Raw genomic sequence first — 24,704 nt, forward strand, 5'->3', positions numbered from 1 at the left:
ATGACAACATTACTGCGAAACGGCTATAAAGGAAAGGAAATGCACTCAACACATTTTATTTACGGTTATATGGCGTCGGACATATGGCTAAGGGCAACACAGTTTGAGATAGGAAACCCGCTGTCGCCACTTCATGGGCTACTCTTTTCGATTAGCAGCAGGGGATCTTTTATATACACCACCCCATAGACAGGATAGCACATACCACGGCTTTTGATGTACCAGTCATGGTGCACTGGCTGGAGCGAAACATAGCTCAATGGGCCCACTAACGGGGATCGATCCCATACCATAGTGTCAAAATCACATTAATAACAAAAAAACAAAAAAAACCATGTGATAAATCTGAACATACATTTATATTGAACAGTTACCTCCAAATGCATTCTTTATTTGTAACATAAAATCCAGTAATTGCACGAAAATTTATGTCTGTTGTTTTGAAGCAAACTGCACGCACGCACACACACACACACACACACGCGCACGCGCGCGCGCAGGCGCATTAGCTACAGGACCTTATTTACTATATTATTATTATTTTGATTTATTTGTCAAAATCCTTTAAATAGGATGACATTTGTTTTAAAGAAATTTATTTATAATTATTGGTTCTGATTGTCTATATTTTGTTTTAACAAGACTTCAGTGCCTGCCATGCCATCCAACAGGTCCTCCTAACAGGTCCTCGTCATAGTAAAACGAATCCTCTCTTATCCTGGGGAAAGCGTCTCTAAGTACACGCTTAATGTCTGACTCAATTTTGGTAAATAATGCCCTTGGCGTGTAGCCATCTCTAGTTGATCTACATATAGTCACTGCACCGGGAACAAACTGTTTCTGTGTCAGGATGTCCTTCAGTTTCTCTGTCCTCTGTTTTATTTCCAAGAGGGACGGGATGTGAAACATGACTGCGGTTTCGTTTGGAATATTGTATCCGTAACACACTCGCATACTATGTTCGCTGTCAAAGTCCGTGGTTTTCGGACTTTCGTATAGGCAGATTCCCACTTTTGCGAAAGCTTTCAGCTGATCTGTGTTCAGATTACAGAGTTCTGTAATGAGTTCCTTCAGAGCACCCTCGCTTTCGTTGTCACACAGGTGCTGCATCAAGTTTCTCTCTCGAATGTTGTCTAAGAACTTTGGTTGCAGGGTGCTCACGGCAGAGACCAGGTTCTCAAGACTGTTGCACACACTGTCATCAGCCTTTTCATTGATGGAACAGACAATTCTAAAATCGATAATGGTCTGTACTAAGTAGTTAAAAAACGAGTCCGTCTGCCTCTCTTGTCGTACGTCCGAAGCGCACACCAATCGTTTGACCCAGTGGGCTACTGTATCTATGGTTTCTTTGTTGACCCCGGCATCGACCAGAGGAGTGATTGCTGCCTCGACTCCATAGAAGTCCTCATCCACATCCAACAGGACGCTGTCCTTGGCCGTTATCCAGGTTCCAGACGAAATCAGAGATATTGCCTTTGTCTCGCTGACCATCTCGACCAGACCCGTGTACTTCATGTGGCATTCTGATTCTCTGATTGGTATTCCTTCGCTGTCGTCTATGTCCGAGGCGTTGTTCATGAAGCAGTAGTTGTCCAGTTTGTACTCGCTGGACGTGGCACACGCACACAGATGCAGCACGGGTTGGCCCGTCGCGTTGTCCGTGTGATACAGGGAGCCGTAGCGCACACGAAACGCGGCGTACTCTTTGTCACTCTGTCCCTCGTTGCTGTGTGTGTTCCACGCGGGCCACACCCAGATGTATCGGTCTATCAAACCGGCCAGAGCAGCAGCCTGTGGAAGAAAATATACCAAGAACAAAAGCTATAATACTCTCTTTATTTCTATTATTTCTAGCTTCTCTGTTAACCCCATAAAACCATGAACTATGTTTTACATGTATCTATGTCCATTATTACTGTTTGATTAATGTGCGATTAATATATATATTTGAGGGCGCAAAGCAATGTTTCTATGGCATTCGGTGATATGCTCCTCCGTAAAAACTAGATGTCCTGAAATTTCTGCATTCTACAAGTAAAATTCATATCTGCCATAAGATTTACTACCAATCTTATTTTTTATTCAGAATTGGGGGGGGGGGGGGGGAGTAGAGCTCCCCAGCACCACCACCCCCACTCCGCCATGCTTGCTAAAATAGTATAAGGACCTCCTAGTCAGTATATTCAACATTAGTACAGGTAAATAGTTTTTGTCAATGAATAAATGAATGTTAAACGACACAAAAGCATGTACAATAGTTTGTATATTTTAGTTTGGAACACAATATTGCTATTAACATTGTTCAGTCTTATTGTTACTTAGGTATATTATTTACTGCCTCTGGCAATTTTAAGAGCGCGTGTGACAGACTTTGTGATCAGGCTAGCAAAGCCATCTTTAAACTCAAACAAACTGATGTTAGAAACAATATATTGGCAGCCTTAAAGTTATTTCAGTGCTTAATGTGTCCCAAAGGAGTAGACCGTTGGGGTTTCAAAAATATATGTGACAATACTCCATTCGAAAGTGTTCAAATACAATTCTATAAATACCTACTTGGTGTTAACAAAAGAAGCGCCCATGATGGTATACGCGGTAGACTTGGCAAGCACCCACTTCTTATTACATGCTTACCCCTTGCAGCAAAATACTGGTTTAGATTGGGAACACATGATTGTTCGTCAATAGTGCATAAGGAGTACTTGGAATTATATTATTATAACAACTCATCTAATTTAAACTGGTCATTTTATATAAGAATGATGTGGATCAATTTGGGCTTTAGTCAAATATGGGACAACCAATGCTCTTTATACCCTCACAGAGATACACATAATTTGAAACAAGAACTCGAGTCGAAATATATAAAATTCTGGTCAGATACTATTCAAAACAATGATTCTAAACGCAGAACATACAGCCTATTTAAATTAGAAAACTACCTGCTCTGCACATCAAACTTCAAAAAACGCAGATAATTTACTAAAATGAGAATCAGTGCGCACAATCTTCATATTGAACTTGGAAGATTCTGTAAACGTAAAAAAAACTAATTGAACAGAGGACTTGTTTTGTTTGTAATTCTCAAGCAGTGGAAGATGAAAACATTTTATTTTAGACTGCCCTATTTATTATGTTGAAAGGTAACAACTACTTGATAAGTTAAACTCCTTTTCCGACTTCTCTACTCTAAATAGCAATTTACAATTTAGATTTATTATGTCATGCAATAATGGTGACATTGAAATTCTTAAATATGTATTAACATTTATTGACGGCTGTATTTCTAAACGTAAAGTTCTTGTTCCAGCTATCAGTGGGGCAGTCATTTAATTTAATTATTTCCCAGTACTTTAACCATTTATTTTTATAACAAACTTTATTTCTACAAATATAATACAAACTTTGTTTCTCCGTCTGGCATGTACATTAATATTGTTATTATTATTATTAATTGTTATTGTTGTTATAGATGTCGTATGTTTGTTTCGGGTTTTTTTATCTGTTTGCTGACACCAGCTTGTTTGGTCATTTGCAATCAATTGAAATTGAATTGTCCATTGGGCTCTGCAGTGTGCGGGATTATAAATTGGTCAAACCAGCCTTGGGATCCTCCAAAAAGACAAAGTAAAGCCTACCGCAGACGAGAGTTATCAGCTGAGCAAAAAGTTACTTCAGACTTTTTTCTCAGCTGATAGCTCTGAACAATTTCACCGCACGATGAGCTAAGTGCTGAGCTACTGTGCTTACGACCAGCGATGACGTCACTCTAACGTAATGTCCGTGTTTCCATTGGTCAGTTAGCAAATTCAACTCAGCTGATAACTCACGTAGCCCGCACACGGTGAGATTTTTGCCACGCGTGGTCAAAAATATCAAACACTATAGATATTTTTCTCACGACCACGAGAAACGAAAATACTCAGCAAAATTGCCCGCACACGAGAGCTGTTAGCTGAGCAAAAAGTCTCCAGTAACGTTTTGCTCAGCTGATAGCTCTCGTGTGCGGTAGGCTTTAGCGGGACTATCGTCATTGAAAGTGACGTCATCGCCATCCCAGAGACGCAACACTTGACAACCATTCATGATGGTAGCAATTCAATTCAATTCATTTATTTTCCGTATGCCTTACGGCACATAAGAACAAAATAATACACATTTAAATCAGAAACAAACGAGATTTTGGCAAGATGGTAAATATTATAACAATAACGGTACCTACAATACAGTACTATACAGGGCCGTACCCTCCGGGGGGGGGGGGGGGGCAGGGGGCAGCTGCCCCCCCCCCCCTGAGAATCTTGTCCTTTTTTTTTATTTATATATCTCCAGTAATAGCATAGAAATGTTTAATCTTTATAGTATGTTAAAAATTATTTATAAAATTTAGTGCCCCCCCATGGATTTTGGTCAGGGTACGGCCCTGCTATAATTATAAGACATAATAGTAAATACTTTTTGTACATACCAGGCGCGGATTTAGTGGGGGGCCCAAGGGGCCCGGCCCCCCCCCCCCCCCCTATTTTGGGGGTCAAGCTTCTTCTTTTTTTTTTTACTATAGCATACACCATGGCTGTTGATACACATTGGCCCAGTTGTTCAAAGCAATGTATATTACTGAAACAACTGTTTCGATATTTCTTCCCATTTACCGGCAGCCGCAGTCAACGGAAAACCAGCCTAATATGGGAAGGAGAGATGACCACTTTAACTTTAAAAAAAAGAAGAGACCAGAGTTTATGAAATTTTGAAGATAACAAAAACAGTATGACAGTACCAAAAACATACGAGGAAATGCGAGGAAATCAGATGCGAGGAAATCGCGTTTCAGGCCACTTAAATTTCTAAATTTCGAGGGGGAGCATGCCCCCGGACCCCCCTAGGAATCTCGGGCGCTTCGCGCCCTCGGCCCCCCCCCCCCCCTATTTAAAATTCCTGGATCCGCGCCTGCATACATGTAGAGATATATGTATAGGACGATTGATTCTAGTGAGGGACACAGTAGCGTATAGTTACAGTACAGTTCTACGCTTAGCTGTAGCAGCATAAAGAAATTTACAGATGTTGCTAGGGTTGCGTAATAATTGGATAAGTTTGAAAACTGAAGGGTTAATGTAATAATATGTCTTGATGTATTTCACACGCAATTCAATAAACAATGGACAAACGAGTATGAAATGGAATTCATCCTCTAGCTCTTTTATATTACATAACGAACATATGCGATCATTTCTATCCAGGCCAGAATAGTTTCCGGTTTCAACATTTAAAGAGTGAGAGTGTGTTCGATATTTGGTTAGAATACATCTATATTTGGCTAAAATAGGTTTCTGTAAATATGGCTGTAGCTGAAAGATATCCGTGCCCAGTGCCAATGCATTCGCCTGATACGCAGTCGGTCTAGCATCGATCCCCGTCGGCGGGCTCATTGGGCTATTTCTCGCTCCAGCCAGTGGTCCACAACTGGTGTAAAAAATGCTGTGTATTTACGTGTGCTATGTTACTTGTGAGATGGTAAAAATAAACGGATAAAAGATCCCTTGCTATTAATAAAAAAAATGTAGCGGGTTTCATTTCTAAGACTAAACATAAAAAAGACCAAATGTTTGACATCCATAAGCTAATGAAGGGGCGGGACGTAGTCCAGTGGTAAACCGCTCGCTTGATGCGCGGTCGGTTTGGGATCGATCCCCGTCGGTGGGCCTATTGGGCTATTTCTCGTTCCAGCCAGTTCACCACGACTGGTATATCAAAGGCCGTGGTATGTGCTATTCTGTCTGTGGAGTGGTGCATATAAAAGATCCCTTGTTGGTAATCGAAAAGAGTAGCCCATGAAGTGGCGACAGCAGGTTTCCTCCCTGAATATCTGTGTGGTCCTTAACCATATGGTTGATGCCATATAACCGTAATTAAAATGTGTTGAGTGCGTCGTTAAATAAAACATTTCCTTCCTTCCTTCCATAAGCTAATGATTAATACATCAATACGCTCTAGTGACATCGTTAAACAAAACGAACTTCAACATACCAAGTAAGATTCAAGTACGCTATCCTGGGTACACATATGGGACGGTATCTGGGCTGTCTGTTTAGGACAGATGTGTTAATTCGTGGTTAATGAGGTGTGTGACCGTGTACGAATCCAGTACTCACAAGACATGAATGTAATGACATAACCATCGATCCAATCGCTGTTTCTTATACAGTGAGACAGAGGCGGATCGGGGGGGGGGGGGGGGGGGGGGGGCAGGGTTATAATTTTATTATATATTAATTTTTTGTTTCACGATCCATTTCCAAACCTCCCCCAAAGTTCCCTTGGCATTCCGCCTCATGTCATTGGGGTTCCCCCTAAATGGATTTTCTGGATCCGCCACTGCAGTGAGATATAAATAATTTGGTATAAGAAAACAGTTTGTTTTGTTTAACGACACCACTAGAGCACATTGATTTATTAATCATTAGCTATTGAATGTCAAACATATGGTCATTTTAACAGTCATAGAGATGAAACTCGCAACATTTTTTCCATTAGTAGCAAGGGATCTTTTATATGCATCATCCCACAGACAGGATAGCACATACCACGGCCTTTGATATACCAGTCGTGGTGCACTGGCTGGAACGAGAAATAGTCCAATGGGTTCACCCAATGGCGCTTTACCAATGGGCTACGTCCCGCCCCGAGTTTGTATTCTCGTCATATAATCCGTGGTAAAATGGAATGGCCAGAGCGTATTATTATATCATTACCTATTCGTTATTCATCTCTTATCACAGACAGGATAGCACATACCACGGTCTTTAATATACCAGTCGTGGTGCACTGGCTAGAGCGAGAATATATATATATATATATATATATATATATATATATATATATATATATATATATATACTGGCTGCTACTTAAATTAGAATAACGATTTTTCTTAAGACGTTTATATTCTTTATTCTTACTACAATGAAGACGTCGTTTTGCTGCATCATCGTGGTAATGTCGTGGTGGGTAACAGGAAATCGAAACAGAGGCCCAGTGTGCCATTGGTCAGGAGTTCCGCCATCAGAATGTCCATCTATATGAATCTGAAAGTTGTTGACCATTAAACACATAAATAAATAAATATAAACATGTGTGTATGGAGCCGAGAGTATATCAGAATATAGCCCTAGTACCCTGACGGTAAAAGAAAGGAAGGAAGTGGTTTATTTAACGACGTACTAAACACATTTGTTTATTTACGGTTATATGGCGTCACACAGATATTGAGGAAGGAAACCCGCTGTTGCCACTTCATGGGCTACTCTTTTTGATTAGCAGCAAGGGATCTTTTGTATGCACCATCCCACAGACAGGGTAGTACATATCACAGCCTTTGACATACCAGTCGTGGTGCACTGACTGGAACGAGAAATAGCCCAATGGCCATCGAACGAGCACTTTACCACTGGGCTACGTCCCCCACCGTCCCATATGTGTACCAGGCGCGTGCGCAGAGGGGGGGGGGGGGGGGGGTTGGGGGTCGAACCCCCCCCCCCTGCTCAAGGCGAAATTTGTTTTCATATGCCGATTTTTTACATTCCTGTGAATGTGGTCAGAAAGCAGCTCGGCTAGCCAGCAAAAAACACCTCAGAATAGCCCTAGAAGGGGTCAATTTTTCAACATTTTCGGGGGGGGGGGAGGGCCCCCAGACCCCCCGCCAGACACCTCGACCCAACCCTGCAAAATTTCCTGCGCACGCCCCTGTGTACCCAGGATAGCGTACTTGAATCTTGATATCCTGTCTGTGAGATGGTGCATATAAATGATGTCTTGCTACTAATGGAACAAAAATGTAGCGGGTTACCTCTCTAAGACTATATGTCAAAATTACCAAATGTTTGACATCCAATAGCCGATGATTAATAAACCAATGTGCTCTAGTGGTGTTGTTAAACAAAACAAACTTTAACTTGTAACTGTCCAAATGTCCGTCTTACTTTTACGGTCAGAGTACTCGGGATAACCACAATAAATCAAAACTTATAATGAGCACAATTTCATAAGATAACAACTGCTAATTATGTTTGGTACTCAGTTAACTAATTGTGCAACAAATTATGAGAGTATGTTTTTATTTTATCTTTAATTACTATCAATTTGTAATTCTTTAAAAAAAAAAGAGATTATATTTATATTATGTCATGCCTTTGGTCTCACTACACAGATGTTATCTGCCATTGAAACCCATGTTAAATTGCTCAACTTCAAACGAAGATTGCCAATAGAACGGGTTCTTGTTGGCACTAACAACATACACCATTGCGAACATACATTATATAAGCATTTATTTTCACTCCAAGATTGAGAACATTTCCGTCTCAGTTTTTTGCTATATGACCGCATCTGGCTGTAGTACCGGTCCGAACATTTGGTTCATTAACCGATTCACTCCGGCTGTCACTTGCGCTATATACCCATGTCCTAAAAGGTCGATGCACAATATTACAAAATAACATGGGCAAAATACAGCCAGAAGGCTTACCATTAAACATAAATATTGTTTTAATTATTCACCATTTCCTAGAAGTGAATATGTGAACCATAGCATGTGTCACAATTAGGAACTATAGTGGACTGTCATCAATGAACTCGGAAGTGATCTGTGTAGTGATACCTTTATGAAAATTATATCCTAGAGTGCCAGTCTCCAGAACAGTGTTCCTGAACCTTGATTGAATACAGTTACGTCAAATGCTATAAAAGTAATGTAAAGTTTGTGAAAATGACCACAGAAGTCTTCTTTGTATAAAGATGTTAACTTAGATGTTAATTTAAATTCGCTTGATGCGCGTTCGGTCAGGGATCAATACCTGTCGGTGGGCCCATTTGAACATTTCTCGTTCCAACCACTGTGTCACGACTTGTATATCAAAGACTGGGGTATGTGCTATCCTGTCTGTGGGATGGTGCATATAAAAGATCCTTTGTCACTAATGGAAAAATGTAGCGGTTTTCCTCTCTAAGTGGCTGATTCGGGGCGCTTAGCGCTATGCAAATCAAGGGTAGATAAGTATGTTTCTAATAGAGGCTATATATCTGACATCCAATAGGCGATCATTAATAAATCAATGTGCTCTAGCGGTGTCATTAAACAAAACAAACTTACAGACATTTAAGTAACATGTGTCGAGTCAGGAAGGAAGCGCTCACGAACTGGTTTACTGGTTTTTATCTTTGTCTATGGTATCTATCACAAACATTTAACAATAAGCCACCCCCTCCTCTAATGACATCCAGTCACATTGGTTTAACATCAAGCCTCCCAAAATGTCACCCAGTCACATTTATTTAACATGACAAGCCTCCCAAAATAATATCCTATCACATTCTTTTAACATGACAAGCCTCCCAAAATGACGTATCACATTTATTTAATATGATAAGCCTCCCAAAACAATATCCTATCACATTCTTTTAACATGACAAGCCTCTCAAATGTATATCCTATCACATTTATTTAACATGACAAGTCTCCCAAAATTATATCCTATCACATTCTTTTAACATGACAAGCCTCCCAAAATGACATCGTATCACATTCATTCAATATGACAAACCTCCCTAAATAATATCCTATCACATTCTTTTAACATGAGAAGCCTCCCAAAATACCCTATCACATTTATTTAACATGACAAGCCTCCCCAAATAATATCCTATCACATTCTTTTAACATGACAAGCCTCCCAAAATAATACCCTACCACATTCTTTTAACATGACAAGCCTCCCAAAATGCCATCGTATCACATTCATTCAATATGACAAGCCTCCCAAAATAATATCCTATCACATTCGTTTAACATGACAAGCCTCCCCAAATAATATCCTATCACATTCTTTTAACATGACAAGCCTCCCAAAATAATATCCTACCACATTCTTTTAACATGACAAGCCTCCCAAAATGACATCGTATCACATTCATTCAATATGACAAACCTCCCTAAATAATATCCTATCACATTCTTTTAACATGAGAAGCCTCCCAAAATACCCTATCACATTTATTTAACATGACAAGCCTCCCCAAATAATATCCTATCACATTCTTTTAACATGACAAGCCTCCCAAAATAATACCCTACCACATTCTTTTAACATGACAAGCCTCCCAAAATGCCATCGTATCACATTCATTCAATATGACAAGCCTCCCAAAATAATATCCTATCACATTCGTTTAACATGACAAGCCTCCCCAAATAATATCCTATCACATTCTTATAACATGACAAGCCTCCCAAAATAATATCCTACCACATTCTTTTAACATGACAAGCCTCCCAAAATGCCATCGTATCACATTCATTCAATATGACAAGCCTCCCAAAATAATATCCTATCACATTCGTTTAACATGACAAGCCTCCCAAAATGACATCGTATCACATTCATTCAATATGACAAACCTCCCTAAATAATATCCTATCACATTCTTTTAACATGAGAAGCCTCCCAAAATACCCTATCACATTTATTTAACATGACAAGCCTCCCCAAATAATATCCTATCACATTCTTTTAACATGACAAGCCTCCCAAAATAATACCCTACCACATTCTTTTAACATGACAAGCCTCCCAAAATGCCATCGTATCACATTCATTTCATATGACAAGCCTCCCAAAATAATATCCTATCACATTCGTTTAACATGACAAGCCTTAATATCCTATCACATTCTTTTAACATGACAAGCCTCCCAAAATAATATCCCCACATTCTTTTAACATGACAAGCCTCCCAAAATGACATCGTATCACATTCATTCAATATGACAAACCTCCCTAAATAATATCCTATCACATTCTTTTAACATGAGAAGCCTCCCAAAATACCCTATCACATTTATTTAACATGACAAGCCTCCCCAAATAATATCCTATCACATTCTTTTAACATGACAAGCCTCCCAAAATAATACCCTACCACATTCTTTTAACATGACAAGCCTCCCAAAATGCCATCGTATCACATTCATTCAATATGACAAGCCTCCCAAATAATATCCTATCACATTCGTTTAACATGACAAGCCTCCCCAAATAATATCCTATCACATTCTTTTAACATGACAAGCCTCCCAAAATAATATTCTTTTAACATGACAAGCCTCCCAAAATGCCATCGTATCACATTCATTCAATATGACAAGCCTCCCAAAATAATATCCTATCACATTCGTTTAACATGACAAGCCTCCCAAAATGACATCGTATCACATTCATTCAATATGACAAACCTCCCTAAATAATATCCTATCACATTCTTTTAACATGAGAAGCCTCCCAAAATACCCTATCACATTTATTTAACATGACAAGCCTCCCCAAATAATATCCTATCACATTCTTTTAACATGACAAGCCTCCCAAAATAATACCCTACCACATTCTTTTAACATGACAAGCCTCCCAAAATGCCATCGTATCACATTCATTCAATATGACAAGCCTCCCAAAATAATATCCTATCACATTCGTTTAACATGACAAGCCTCCCCAAATAATATCCTATCACATTCTTTTAACATGACAAGCCTCCCAAAATAATATCCTACCACATTCTTTTAACATGACAAGCCTCCCAAAATGCCATCGTATCACATTCATTCAATATGACAAGCCTCCCAAAATAATATCCTATCACATTCGTTTAACATGACAAGCCTCCCCAAATAATATCCTATCACATTCTTTTAACATGATAAGCATCCCAAAATAATATCCTATCACATTCTTTTAACATGACAAGCCTCCCAAAATGACATCGTATTACATTCATTTAATATGACAAGCCTCCTAAAATTATATCCTATCACATTCATTTAACATGACAAGCCTATCAAAATGACATCATATTATGTTCATTTACTATGACAAGCCTCCCAAAATTACATCATATCACGTTAATTTAATATGACAAACCTCCCAAAATGACATCATATCACGTTCATTTAATATGACAAGCCTCCTAAAATTATATCCTATCACATTTTTTTAACATGACAAACCTCCCAAAATGACATCGTATTACATTAATTTAACATGACACGCCTCCCAAAATGACATCGTATCACGTTCATTTACTATGACAAGCTTCCCAAAATTACATCATATCACGTTCATTTAATATGACACGCCTCTCAAAATGACATCATATCACGTTCATTTAACATGATAAGCCTCCCAAAATGTCTTGTGAGTTAATCGTTAGTGATTAGTTCGTGAATTAAATCAGATTGGAAAACGTTCGTAGCCTAAACAACGTTTTACAATGACTGTGCTATTAGTACTTACCAAAACATTACCTCTTTTCGGAATATAACTCTGACGAACAGCATCAAACCAGTACTTTACCACTACAATAAACATAAACGGACAATTTGAAATGTGAACATAGCAATTTGAATAAATAAGAAACTTTCTTTCTTTCTTTCAACTTATGTTCGTGCTTATATCCAATTACGGTTCAAGCACGATGTCCTGGGCACACACCTCCGCTATCTGGGCTATCTGTCCAGGACAGTAGGTTAGTTGTTAGTTGTTTCTGGATAGTGAGAGAGGAGAAAAGGGTGTAGTAGTCTTACACCTACCCATTGAAACTCGTTAAAACTCGCTCTGGGTGGGAGTTGATACTGCGATGCGAACCCATTACCTACCAGCGTTATGTCTGATGACTTTACCACGACACCACCGAGTCCGGTAATAAGAAACTTAATTTAATATGCACAATCTTTGCACCACACCATCCCGAATCCGCCTAAATATTCACTTATTTCTAGCATATAAGAACTATAAAAGATAGAATGTAGATGACACAGCCAACGCACTTTTTCATCAACTCGGGGCGGGACGTAGCCAAGTGGTAAAGTGCTCGCTCGATGCGCGATCGGTCTGGGATCGATCCCCGTCTGTGGGCCCATTGGGCTATTTCTCGTTCCAGCCAATGCACCACGACTGATATATCAAAGGCTGTGGTATGTACTACCCTGCCTGTGGGATGATGCATATAAAAGATCCCTTGCTGCTAATCGAAAAGAGTAGCCCATGACGTTGCGACAGCGGGTTTCCTCTCTCAATATCTGTGTGGTCCTTAACCATATGTCTGATGCCATATAACCGTAAATAAAATGTGTTGAGTGCGTCTTTCAATAAAACATTTCCTTCCTTCTTTCATTATCTCCTTATAGCCCATCTCTATTTTTGCGCTTAGGTGTCGTTAAACATTCATTCATTCTGTTATCAATTTCGCGGTTAACGGTTTTTGTAGTTCGGATGATTATTATTATTATTATTGTTTTTATTATTATTATTTTTAATAGTTTATTGCCCCAGAAATATGTTATGATAGTGTCAGGGTTGGGGCCCTGATTTCACTACCTTACAAAGTACATAGCAAACAATATACTAATATATAAAAAAGGACCAGTGACAAAAGTGGAAATAAAACGAAGATTGAAAAGAGAAAACATAAAAGGAAGTTATAAGATATACTTCCAAACTGGCGTCATACTTAAAATTATACACATAACAAAAGTATTAAGTGTCTCAGTTGTGGCCTTCTAGAACTTTTAACCATGGTCCCCAATTGCCGTCGAATTCTGTATGTAAACAGTTTTGGTAATATATGTATTTTTCTATTTGTAACTTATCTTTAATAAAATTGTTGATACCAGTTTCATTTAGTGTACTCTTTTATAATTTTGATTTGTATATGTAATATTTTACGTTAACAATTAACCAGTTTACAAATATATGTTTACTATTTATAATTCCAAATAAGACTGTGTTCGTATTCAACTGGGTATAATCACCTTTTTGTAATAACCATTTTTCTATAATACTCCAGAGTTCAACGACTTTAGGACAGTCATAAAATAGATGCTGCAGTGTTTCTGGTTCACGTGAACAAAAGTTACACATACTAGAATCAATCAGTTTTATTTTATGTAAGAAGATATTTGTTGGTATAATTCTATGTAAAATCTGGTACTGAAACCACCACAGCGTTGGGTCTTTTAAAGAGCAAAATGGTAAACTATGATATTTCGCCCATTCGGATGATTATTTTACTAATATGCTTAAGTGGTTTCGTTAAAACAAAAACGAATTGACTGGATGTAACAGCAGGTAACTAAATGTGTGTTCAAAACACCGATACAGAAGCCACGCCTATAAGGACCAGGATAGGCAAATTATGGATTCCCGATAACACGAGACGGAATGAATTAACTGTCTTGGTAAGTGACAACAAAACTGCTTAGTTCATTCTTAACAATGAATATGTTAATTATTTGGAAACACATGTTGTCAAAGTCGTTAAAATTAATTTTCTTGCGTTAAATCCTTGTTCAAAGCATTTATGTCGCCCCGACTTTATCGTGCTGTTGATCTCAGGCTATAAGGGGAATGACCGAACTAGTGTATGTACCTTCGAATTTTGAGTTCTAGATTTTGCGAATGGAAGGAAGGAAGGGGTATTTTTATTTAACAACGCACTCAACACAGTTTATATTCATAACGGTTGTATAGCGTCGGACATATGGTTAAAGACCACACAGATAATGAGAGAGAGGAAACCAGCTGCCGCCACGCAATGAGGTAACCTACCCTTTCCGATTAGCAGCGAGGGATCTTTTACATGCAGCATGCCACAGACGGGATGGTAATACCCTTTGTTACACCGGCTGTGGAGCAATGACTAAACGAGATATAGGCCAATGGGCCCACCTTCAGGAATCGATCCTAGACTGACCGCGCATCAGGCAAGCGCTTTACCACTGGGCTACGTCCCTTCATCTTGCGTATAACAAGTTTCAGGTATGACGTTTTGAACACGTGTTTCCACATTAACATATACCTTTTCAAGAAGTAACTCTCTTAAAGCTTCAATATACAAAGCTAATCTTTGTTTTGTTTATCGACACGACTAGAGCACATTGATTTATTAAACACCGGTTATTGGAGGTCAAACATTTGGTAATTCTGATATATAGTGTTAGAGAGGAAGCTTGCTATATTTTTCCATTAGTAGCAAGGAATCATTTATATTTATTATATGCATCATCCATATAGACGACAGGAGAGCACATACGACGACATTTGATATACCAAGGGTTGTGTACTGGCTAGAACGGGAAATAGCCTACGTCCCGCCACCGAGAGTTCAGATGTGCAATCTCAAGTAACCTTTTAGTAACAAGGAGCGAGACGTAGCCCAGTGGTAAAGCGCTCGCTAGATGCGCTGTCGGTTTGGGATCAATCCCCGTCGATGGGCCCATTGGGCTAGTTCTCGTTCTAGCCAGTACTCCACAACTGGAATATCAAAGGCCGTGGTTATATTATCCTGTCAGTGGGATGGTGCATATAAAAGATCCCATGCTATTTACTGAAAATGTAGCGGGTTTCCTTTCTAAGACAGTATTTCAAAATTATCAAATGTTTCACATCCAATAGCCGATGATTAATAAATCAGTGTGTTCTAGTGGTGTCGTTAAACAAAACAAACGTTCATGCTGGTTAAACAAAACTGTCAAGGAACATGCATAGCTTTCAGTTACCCTCATGGTGTTCCTCCACGATGTACACAGGAATCCGTGGCCCGCGTTCCTGGTTGAGGTGCCTGCTCTCCAGACTGGTGAACGATGACGAACTGTAGCAGCTGCCGATGTCGCGCATCCGCCACGCGAACAGCCAGCACGTTGCCAGGAAGACGACCACGGCGACGGTAATCTCAACGTACCTCACTTTGCGGAACATCGTGCTGTTGTCCGAGACAACGGTGGAAAGTCGGAAATCTAAAACATTTATAGAGAGAGTGATTCATTTCAGTAAAACTGTTGTTATTGTTGTTAATGCTGGTGTTGGAGTTTTTTTGGTGGGGTTTCTGTTGTTGTTGTTGTGGGGGGGGGGGGGGGTGGTTGTGGTCACGAATTCAATTAAAAAGGGGACATCCTGAATTTAAAGGGACATTCCTGAGTTTGCTGCATTGTAAGATGTTTCCGACTAATACAACATTTCTACGATTAAACTTACATATTAAATTAATTTTTTCTTGTTTAGAATATCAGTGTCTGTATATTCAATATGTTTCTGGTCGTCTTAATATTTGTAAGAAGCCCAAACTGGATTTTGTCTTCAAATAATTTCGTATGTACGAAAAAGAAATATTTTAGGAAATAAAATGAACTTTAACCTAGTACAAATATTAGAAAGATCAGAAACACGTTTAATAAACAGCCACTGATAATGTGCCTACTTTTATAGTTCGCTTTCTCAAAGTATGGTATTTAACCCAATTGTTTAGTATAAAATGGGGTGCATATATTTCCTGTAAGTTTAATGTAACAAATGGCGTCCGTCAAGGTGGGGTAATGTCACCATTATTATTTAATATATATATTGATGACCTTAACCTACAGTTGTCAAAATGTGCAGTTGGGTGTAATGTTGGTGGGGTGTTTCTAAATAACTTCAGTTTTGCTGATGATACGTCACTTCTTTGCCCATCTATTTCTGCATTAAGAAAAATGTTAACGATTTGCGAGAAATTTGCAGAAGATTATGATATTATATATAATACAATGAAAACTGTTTGTATGTGTATTGAGCCAGAAACTCTGAAGTTGATCAATGTGCCTTCGATATATTTGTGTGGTGATGTACTGAAATTTGTTGACAACTATAAATATCTAGGTCATATTATATGCAAAAGCATGAAAGACGATAAAGACATTAAACGACAGGATAGAGCCCTTTGTATACGCGCAAACATGTTGTTGTGGCGATTTGCAAAATGTTCACAATCTGTTAAAACACAATTATTTGTGAGTTATTGTAGTAATTTGTACGCGGGTGCATTATATGGGTGAAATGTACATAGGATACCATGAAGGATCTTAACATATGTTATAATAATGCATACCGATGGATGATCGGACAACGACGACCATACAGTGCCAGCAAGATGTTTGTCAGTCATCGAGTAAAAAGCTTTGGCGCTTTACTTCGCTCAACAGCATATTCGCTGAAGAGCAGAATCGAAACAACTTCAAACGACCTACTTGCCCACCTGCGCTGTACAACTGTGTACGTCAAATCTGTATGTGTAAATCGCTGGCACAAGCTGCTGTATATTATGTAATCAGTTTTGTATGTGATGTTTATATATGTTCTATGGATCTCTGATCTGAAATAAAAATCTATTATTATTATTATTATTTTATGCAGAAAATATATTTGATATGTAATTACAATCGTTAAAAAGTCTCTGTTAGTCGATAACATCTTAAAAATTGTAGCAAACTCAGGAATGTCCCTTTAAGAAAGTAATACTTACTTTTATCAAAACACAACATCAAATTCAGTTGATTAACAAAACAATAACAACAATACACTTAATCCGTTTGGGGATTTGGACTTGTGAAAGTTGAAGAAAAAAACTGTTGTGTCAATTCTTACATCTATTTATATATTTACATGTATATCTAACAGAATAACAATGTTTTTACGGTACCTCGTTTTCGCGTTTGGACTCGTAAAAAAATTAATTAAAAAAATAAGAACTTGTATCAGATTATTTTATATACTTATGTGTTTCTAGGTCTATGTAACAAAATAACATTAATACACTTACCTCGGTTTTGGTTTTGGTTATAAAAGTTTCAAGCGTGTGAGCTGTCATCATACAAAATCAGCTATTGTAGCAGGCAAGCACCTGGCACGTTTTTGTACTGCCATTGGTGCCAGGTGCGAAGCCGCTTTGGATGATAACATAGTTGTGTGTATCCAGTGTCGTGGGTTAAGCCATCGGACTGGTAGGTATGAGGTTCGCAGCCCGGTACCGGCTCCCACTCAAAGCGGGGTTTAACGGCTCAATGGGTTGGTGTAACGCCACTACACCGCTCTTCTCTCTTACTAAGCACTAACCAACTGGTAACTAACCCAGTGTCCTGGACAGACAGCCCAGATAGCTGAGGTGTATGTGTGCCCAGGACAGCGTGCTTGAACCTTAATTGGATATAAGCACGAAAATAATTTGAAATTATAATGAAAGGTGACCATTTGCGGACGTTAATTCCGCCTTCGGGATAGATTCATACTTTACCGCCAATTAAGGTTGTAGTCGACTCAGTCCGACCAGATTCTGTTCATTTTCTCCCCCGGCGAATCTATTTCGAAATAAAACCTCCCCCTCCCCTTAAAATAGAATCGCCCCGACATACGAAATAAACCCTCCCCTAACCCTAACCCTGACCCTAACCTTAACCCTAACCCTAACCCCTCTCTGGGGGCGATTTTATTTCTAAATAGAATCGCCGGTCGGCGATTTTCTACGGGGATGGGGGACGGATATACGAGTATTTCGCAACACCGGCTTATCCATTTGTCTTGTACTCAAAGTCGAAATGGCTGTATATATAGCGTTTCTGACGCATGGCAATTCATATTTGATGCGTGACAATCCCCGGCGAGAATAAGCCTGTGAGACAGGGGGCGGGGTGGGTGAGAGGGCAACCCCTGTGCTGGAGCATATCCTCAAATTCGGGCAAAATGAGCTGGCCTGAGACCTTTTTACCATTTATTTCCACCCACAAGTTGAAATCCATGCACAAATCGCGTCGTGATTCGTTTGCAATACTATATGTAGCTGTTTGGCAGTAATATGCTGATGTGAGATGTTTTGGACTAATACAATTATTGTAATATATAAAATATCAGGTTACTACGTTTTGATATCGTGGTTATTTGACGAGGTTTAGATAACGGTGTAACAGGCGAGCTACACCGGTGTTACACCGTTATCGAACCGAGCCAAATAACACGATATCAAACGTAGTAACCTGATATATTTTTTATCATCCTGATATTTTTTTTATCATGCAACCCCTTTTAAGTTATATTTTTGCAATATGTTTCAATCAAAAGCGGTATAGAAACTATTAGTTTTATTGTGTAGAAACTACTACCGGAAGTCCGAAAATAGCAAGTGCCCGAAAGCATCTTGGGAATGGCATAGCCAGCCTAAAAGGTATTTTAAATAAAATAATTTGGTTATATTTCAAAGTCTGCAGTGTCACATTACCATTTTATTTACCTTTTTCTGTGAAAATAAACTCACTGGCTGCTAGCTACATGCTTTTTTTTTTTTTCAAAATGTTTAATTCAAAATGTTTAATTCAAAATGCTGGTTGGTTGTAAATTTTTACATGCTTATATGCCACTAGAGCTTCAAGCATGTCTGCCCCGGGGCCGAGTCCTGGATAGCCAGGGGTCTGCTCCGGGCCAGAAATTTAACGGACAATTTAGATATTTACTCAAAATATAAAATAATTATGGGAACAACTTTACAAAAATATATAAATTTTATTTGGTGTATTCCCAAAACTTTAATTTAATTACATATAATATAAAATTAAATACCTATAAATTGAACACCAATTTTTGAACGGGCAACCAAAACATCTCATAGTCTACTTATCATTAATTATTTAAGCCCTTGTCTGGAGAGGATTGGTGACTGGGTAGCCAATTTTTTAATATTATATTTCTAAATAGGAGTACCGAAGATATTGGTAACTAAAGCGTGGCTGGATGGGGGGGGGGGGGGGGGGGGGGAAGGATGACGGCACAGAACAGGGGGGGGAGGGGGCTAGCCCCCAGACAAACCTATCTCTCCCTACTACCTAAACCGCCTACGCCTAGGCGCCTAACTCTATCCTCCGGTGGGACACCCCCAACCCCCACCCAACAAGTACCCCCCACCCCGCCCAGCCGTCGTGCCCTCCAAAATCGGCATCCTCCATTTATTTAGCGGTGGTGTCCCTAGGAGAGGGACAAAAAAAATAAAAAACACCTCTGGCATTTAAAAATAAATGGTGCTCCTAGTAGAGGAACACCAAAAAAAATAAAAAAATAGAACAATCCGCACGTCCGGCAAGTCGTGGGTGTAAAACGTATCTTGGTGAGTGAAGATCCGAGGCGCCTCTCTGTAGACCAAAAAGAACATAAACGTTACGTCATTCAAAAGACACTGGCACCCTTTAATTTGGAAAACTGCTGGCTAGTTCCGAATGGAAACGAATAATGGAGAATTGAAAAATAAGAGGTAATTTGACGTTACAGGAAGTGTAAATGTTATGTTTATTTATGCAGTTCAACAATTATTGCTGTAAATGGATGTTTGAAAAATGAGAAAACGACCTACCTGAAAATTTAGCAAACATCCGTCATGCGCACAATTCATTTCCTAGTGACATGATAACACTTCGAATTATCAGGTAGGAAGCATAAGAAGCATGGTTGCATGATAAGTAGTATTAGAAAGTCAGTGTCTGTATATTCAATGTGTTTCTGATCGTCCTAATATTTGTAAGTGACCCAAACTGGATTTGGTATCCCAATAATTCCGTACGTATGAAAAAATATATAGTAGGATAGAAAATGAAGTATGACCTTGTGCAAACACCAGGGCGATCAGAAACAGTTACTATTTTTTTAATTCAATTAATTTATATTCCATATGCCTTACGGCAAATAAGAACAAAAAAATACACATTTAAATCAGAAACATAAACAAGATTTTGGAAAGGTGGTAAATATTTAAACAATAACGGTAACTACAATACAGTACTATAATTATAAGACATAATAGTAAATACTTTTTGTACATGCATGTAGAGATACTCAAAAGAATTTAAGGGTCAAAAATTTATAACCAAATAAGTTTCAGAGTGTATTAGATTGATGATGTAAACTACACCAAAAACTTAATTTATTGTTCCATATTTACAAAAAACCCACAAATAAACGTCACTGTATACAAGAAAGTCACATGACATGCTGTCAAAGTTGAAGGTTGTCAAACATGGATTTTACACATTAGAACATTCGTTTAATAGTGTGTGAATCCACCCCTGGCGCGAATACACTCGACACATCGTTGCCTCATGCTGTTGGTCAGACGTCTGAAGAACTCTTGGGGAATGGCCTGCCACTCTGCCATAAGAAGTTGACCCAGATCATGAAGGTTGTCCGGAGGGGCATGGTTATCCCGAACTCTCCTGCCTAATTCGTCCCAGGCGTGCTCTGTTGGGGCCAAGTCAGGCGAATATGCTGGCCAATCCATCCTGGCGATACCTTGTTGTCTGAGAAAGTCCGTTACCACCCTGGCGCGGTGGGGTCTGGCATTGTCATCCTGCAGAACTGCTCCGCCGCCAATCTGCTGAAGGCCTGGGAGAACCAACGGCCCGATAATCTCATTCAGATAGCGGATTCCATTCAGATTGCCATCCACCACATAGAGGGGGGTCCTGTGGTGGATAGAGATGCCGCCCCACACCATGACGCTGCCACCACCGAACCGGTGACGTTGTCTAACGTTAACGTCAGCGAAGCGCTCCCCAGGACGTCTGTAGACACGAACCCGACCGTCGTTGAACTGGAGACTAAACCTGGACTCATCAGTGAACATCACTCGACCCCACCGAACACGTTGCCACCGCAGATGAAGCGTGCACCAGTGACGTCTGGCCTTTCTGTGACGTGGTAGGAGTGGTGGTCGAACAGCCTGGCGACGGCAGCGTAGATTATTGGCTCTCAGACGATTGCGTATGGTTTGATCAGACACTCGAGTTCCAGTCGCAGTCCCCAGATTGTCACGTAATCGGCGTGCAGTGGTTGTGCGTTGACGTAGAGCCATATTGGTGATGTAGCGTCCTCTCTATTTGTAGTGCTTCGGGGTCTTCCCGAACGTGGATGATTTCGAACAGAATTCGTTGCTTGGTACCGTTGCCACAGTCGGCCAACGACACTCTGACTGACACCAAGTCTCAGAGCAACATTTCTTTGCGTATTGCCATCCTGAAGCCAAGCAATAGCCCTTCCTCGATCTTCGATAGTCAGTTGACGTCGTACCATTGTCGAATTTGGAGTGTGCACCGTACACGAACGCAAGCTCCAATTATACGGAAATTCAGCATTGGGAACATGGAATACACATGCAAAGCGTGCAAATGAAGCGCTTTGTGAAAAAGCAAGTTATGGGCACTTAGCAGACCTTTCACTTTCGCCCTAATTTACGTGCAAATGTAAGCATGTTTTCGCCATTAGAACTAGTCGACAGTGTCAATGACAGTGGATTTTAATTCATTTATGGGTTGCTTAGACCCACTTTCGTCAAAATGGAACAATACCATGCGTGACATTATGGTCTAGCTAATATAATTGACATTCAGAAAATAATGTCGAAAATATCGTCTGACCCTTAAATTCTTTTGAGTAGTATATATGTATAGGACGATTGATTCTAGTGGGGGACACAGTAGAGTATAGTTAGAGTAAAGTTCTACGCTTAGCTGTAGTAGCATAAAGAAATTTACAGATATTGTTAATAACTTTGACGCTAGGGTTGCGCAATAACTGGATAAGTTTGAAAACTGAAGGGTTAATGTAATAATATTTCTTGATGTATTTCACACGCAATTCAATAAACAATGGACAAACGAGTATGAAGTGGAATTCATCCTCTAGCTCTCTTATATTACATAATGAACATATGCGATCATTTCTATCCAGGCCAGAATATCTTCCGGTTTCAACATTTAAAGAGTGAGAGTGTGTTCGATATTTGGTTAGAATATATCTATATTTGGCTAAACTAGGTTTCTGTAAATATGGCTGAAGCTGAAAGATATCCGTGATATGTTTGTATAGTATACATTTTGATGAATTATTAAGTACAGCAGCAGTGTTTTGTATAAAGTTGTCTTGAAGACGTTGTTTAAATTGATGTAGGAAAGCATTTTCATTTGTGACATACTGAGCTTCCCATACATAAGGAAAACGATTTTCACATAGTAATTTGTTCACATGGTACAATCAATTCATTTTACAATTGGGTTTACTCCGTAGTAGATCAATAAGTTCCTTGTAACAAGCTTGGAGTATACAATTATTGGTTATAAATAACAACACCCAATATTTAATAATACTAATATTCCTTATAATCATAAACCATAGCAGAAGAGGTAGATTTTCGCACACAAAGTAGTCTCTTTAGGAACTGTAAATAAACTTGCTCTATATCTGGTGAAATACAGAAGCCCAAAACCTCACTAGAATAGCTCATAATAGGCTGCACATAAGTATCACGTAGTGGAAGTTTAGTTTCAATGTTAAGCATAAAGTCATTCATTTTCCTAGTTAACACGAAGACTGCTTTCCTGGACTGATTGGCAGGTGACTTTTGTGAGTCCGTAAATTTACCATTGTAGGAGAACTGAAGTCAAAGATAACAAAATTTGTCGACAGTTTCTATAGGTGAAACTTTATAATACCACTGTTCGTTTGGGTTTATCTGCTTTCTTTTTCTAAACACCACAATTTTTGTTTTATCAACATTCACAGTGAGATTCCATTTTTTTTTTTTGTTGTTGTTGTTGTTGTTGTTGTAATTATATAAAACATTTAACATGTGTTGTAGGTCGTCTGGATTTTCTGAAAATATAAGTGTATCGTCAGCATATAATAGAAGAAAAATATTCATCATTTAAATTTGATAACTTTGACAGTTTTCAGCTATCATCACCATTCCCATGTCATTGACGAACAGAGAAAACAACATTTGCTTCAAACAATTGCGTAACGTCATTTGTTATTGTAAAGAAGCACATGAAAATGTTGCCAGCCCTGCACCACGATGAAGAAGAGGACATGCAGGGGCCACGATACATTTGGAGACACATAACTTGTTTGGTTGGCCATGCCATTCCCAAGATGCTTTCGTGGGTATTTGTGTCGGTTTGATAACCGTTATCTAAACCTCGCCAAATAACCACGATATCAAAACGTAGTAACCTGATATTCTATATTTATTCATGACAGCATTACTGCGAACCGGCTATAAAGGAAAGGAAAGTAAATGTTTTATTTAACGACGCACTCAACACATTTTATTTACGGTTATATGGCGTTGGACATATGCCTATGGACCACACAGATATTGAGAGAGGAAAACCCGCTGTTGCCACTTCATGGGCTACTCTTTTTAATTAGCAGCAAAGGATCTTTTATATGCACCACCCCACAGACAGAATAACATATACCACGGCCTTTGATATATCAGTCGTGGTGCACTGGCTGGAGTGAAAATAGCCCAATAGGCCCACTGACGGGGATCGATCCCATACCGACAACGCATCAAGCAAACGCATTACCACTGGGCTACGTCCCGCCCGGCTTTAAAGGATTAGAAACCAATCACTACGCATATTTACATGGATTATTACAAAGCCATGTTAATCAATGGCAAACATTGTTTACACCGCCCAGACTCGTTTTCATATAGTTATGCAGTTGACACTAAGGACTCTGCGAAGAGGTCTATTACCAAGACACAAAATTAATTATGACTAGCTAATAGTGTCAAAATCATATTACTAACAAAATAAAAAACAACATATGATAAATCTGAACATACATTTGTAGTTTTGAAGCAAACTGCACACACGCACGCACGCACGTACGCACGCAGACACATTAGTTACAGGACCTTATTTACTATATTATTATTATTTTGATTTATTTGTCAAAAACCTTTAAATAGAATGACATTTTTTTTTTAGACAAATTTATTTATAATTATTGGTTCTGATT

General features: G+C 39.0%; 1 protein-coding gene across 1 annotated transcript; it reads right to left on the bottom strand.

The window, feature by feature from the left end:
- Positions 1 to 346: 346 nt before the first annotated feature.
- LOC121379881 (UPF0489 protein C5orf22 homolog) lies at positions 347 to 15,927 on the bottom strand. Its single transcript, XM_041508546.1, has 4 exons — positions 15,611 to 15,927; positions 12,348 to 12,409; positions 6,963 to 7,088; positions 347 to 1,794 (listed from the first exon to the last, which is right to left on the bottom strand). Exons 1-4 carry the CDS (start codon positions 15,807 to 15,809, stop codon positions 646 to 648), a joined length of 1,536 nt encoding a protein of 511 aa, XP_041364480.1. The 5' UTR covers positions 15,810 to 15,927; the 3' UTR covers positions 347 to 645.
- Between the last annotated feature and the right edge of the window lie 8,777 nt (positions 15,928 to 24,704).

Source organism: Gigantopelta aegis, chromosome 8 (assembly GCF_016097555.1).
Source record: "Gigantopelta aegis isolate Gae_Host chromosome 8, Gae_host_genome, whole genome shotgun sequence".
Lineage (NCBI taxonomy): Eukaryota > Metazoa > Mollusca > Gastropoda > Neomphalida > Peltospiridae > Gigantopelta > Gigantopelta aegis.

Bases quoted from the DNA above. Each gene is read 5' to 3' on its own strand.
- LOC121379881 (XM_041508546.1), bottom strand. From the start codon at position 15,809: ATGTTCCGCAAAGTGAGGTACGTTGAGATTACCGTCGCCGTGGTCGTC. The intron at 12,410-15,610 runs GTAACTGAAAGC...TGTTTATTGTAG, and splicing joins CGTGGAGGAACACCATGAGG to TGGTAAAGTACTGGTTTGAT. The intron at 7,089-12,347 runs GTAAGTACTAAT...AACAACTTTCAG, and splicing joins CGAAAAGAGGTAATGTTTTG to ATTCATATAGATGGACATTC.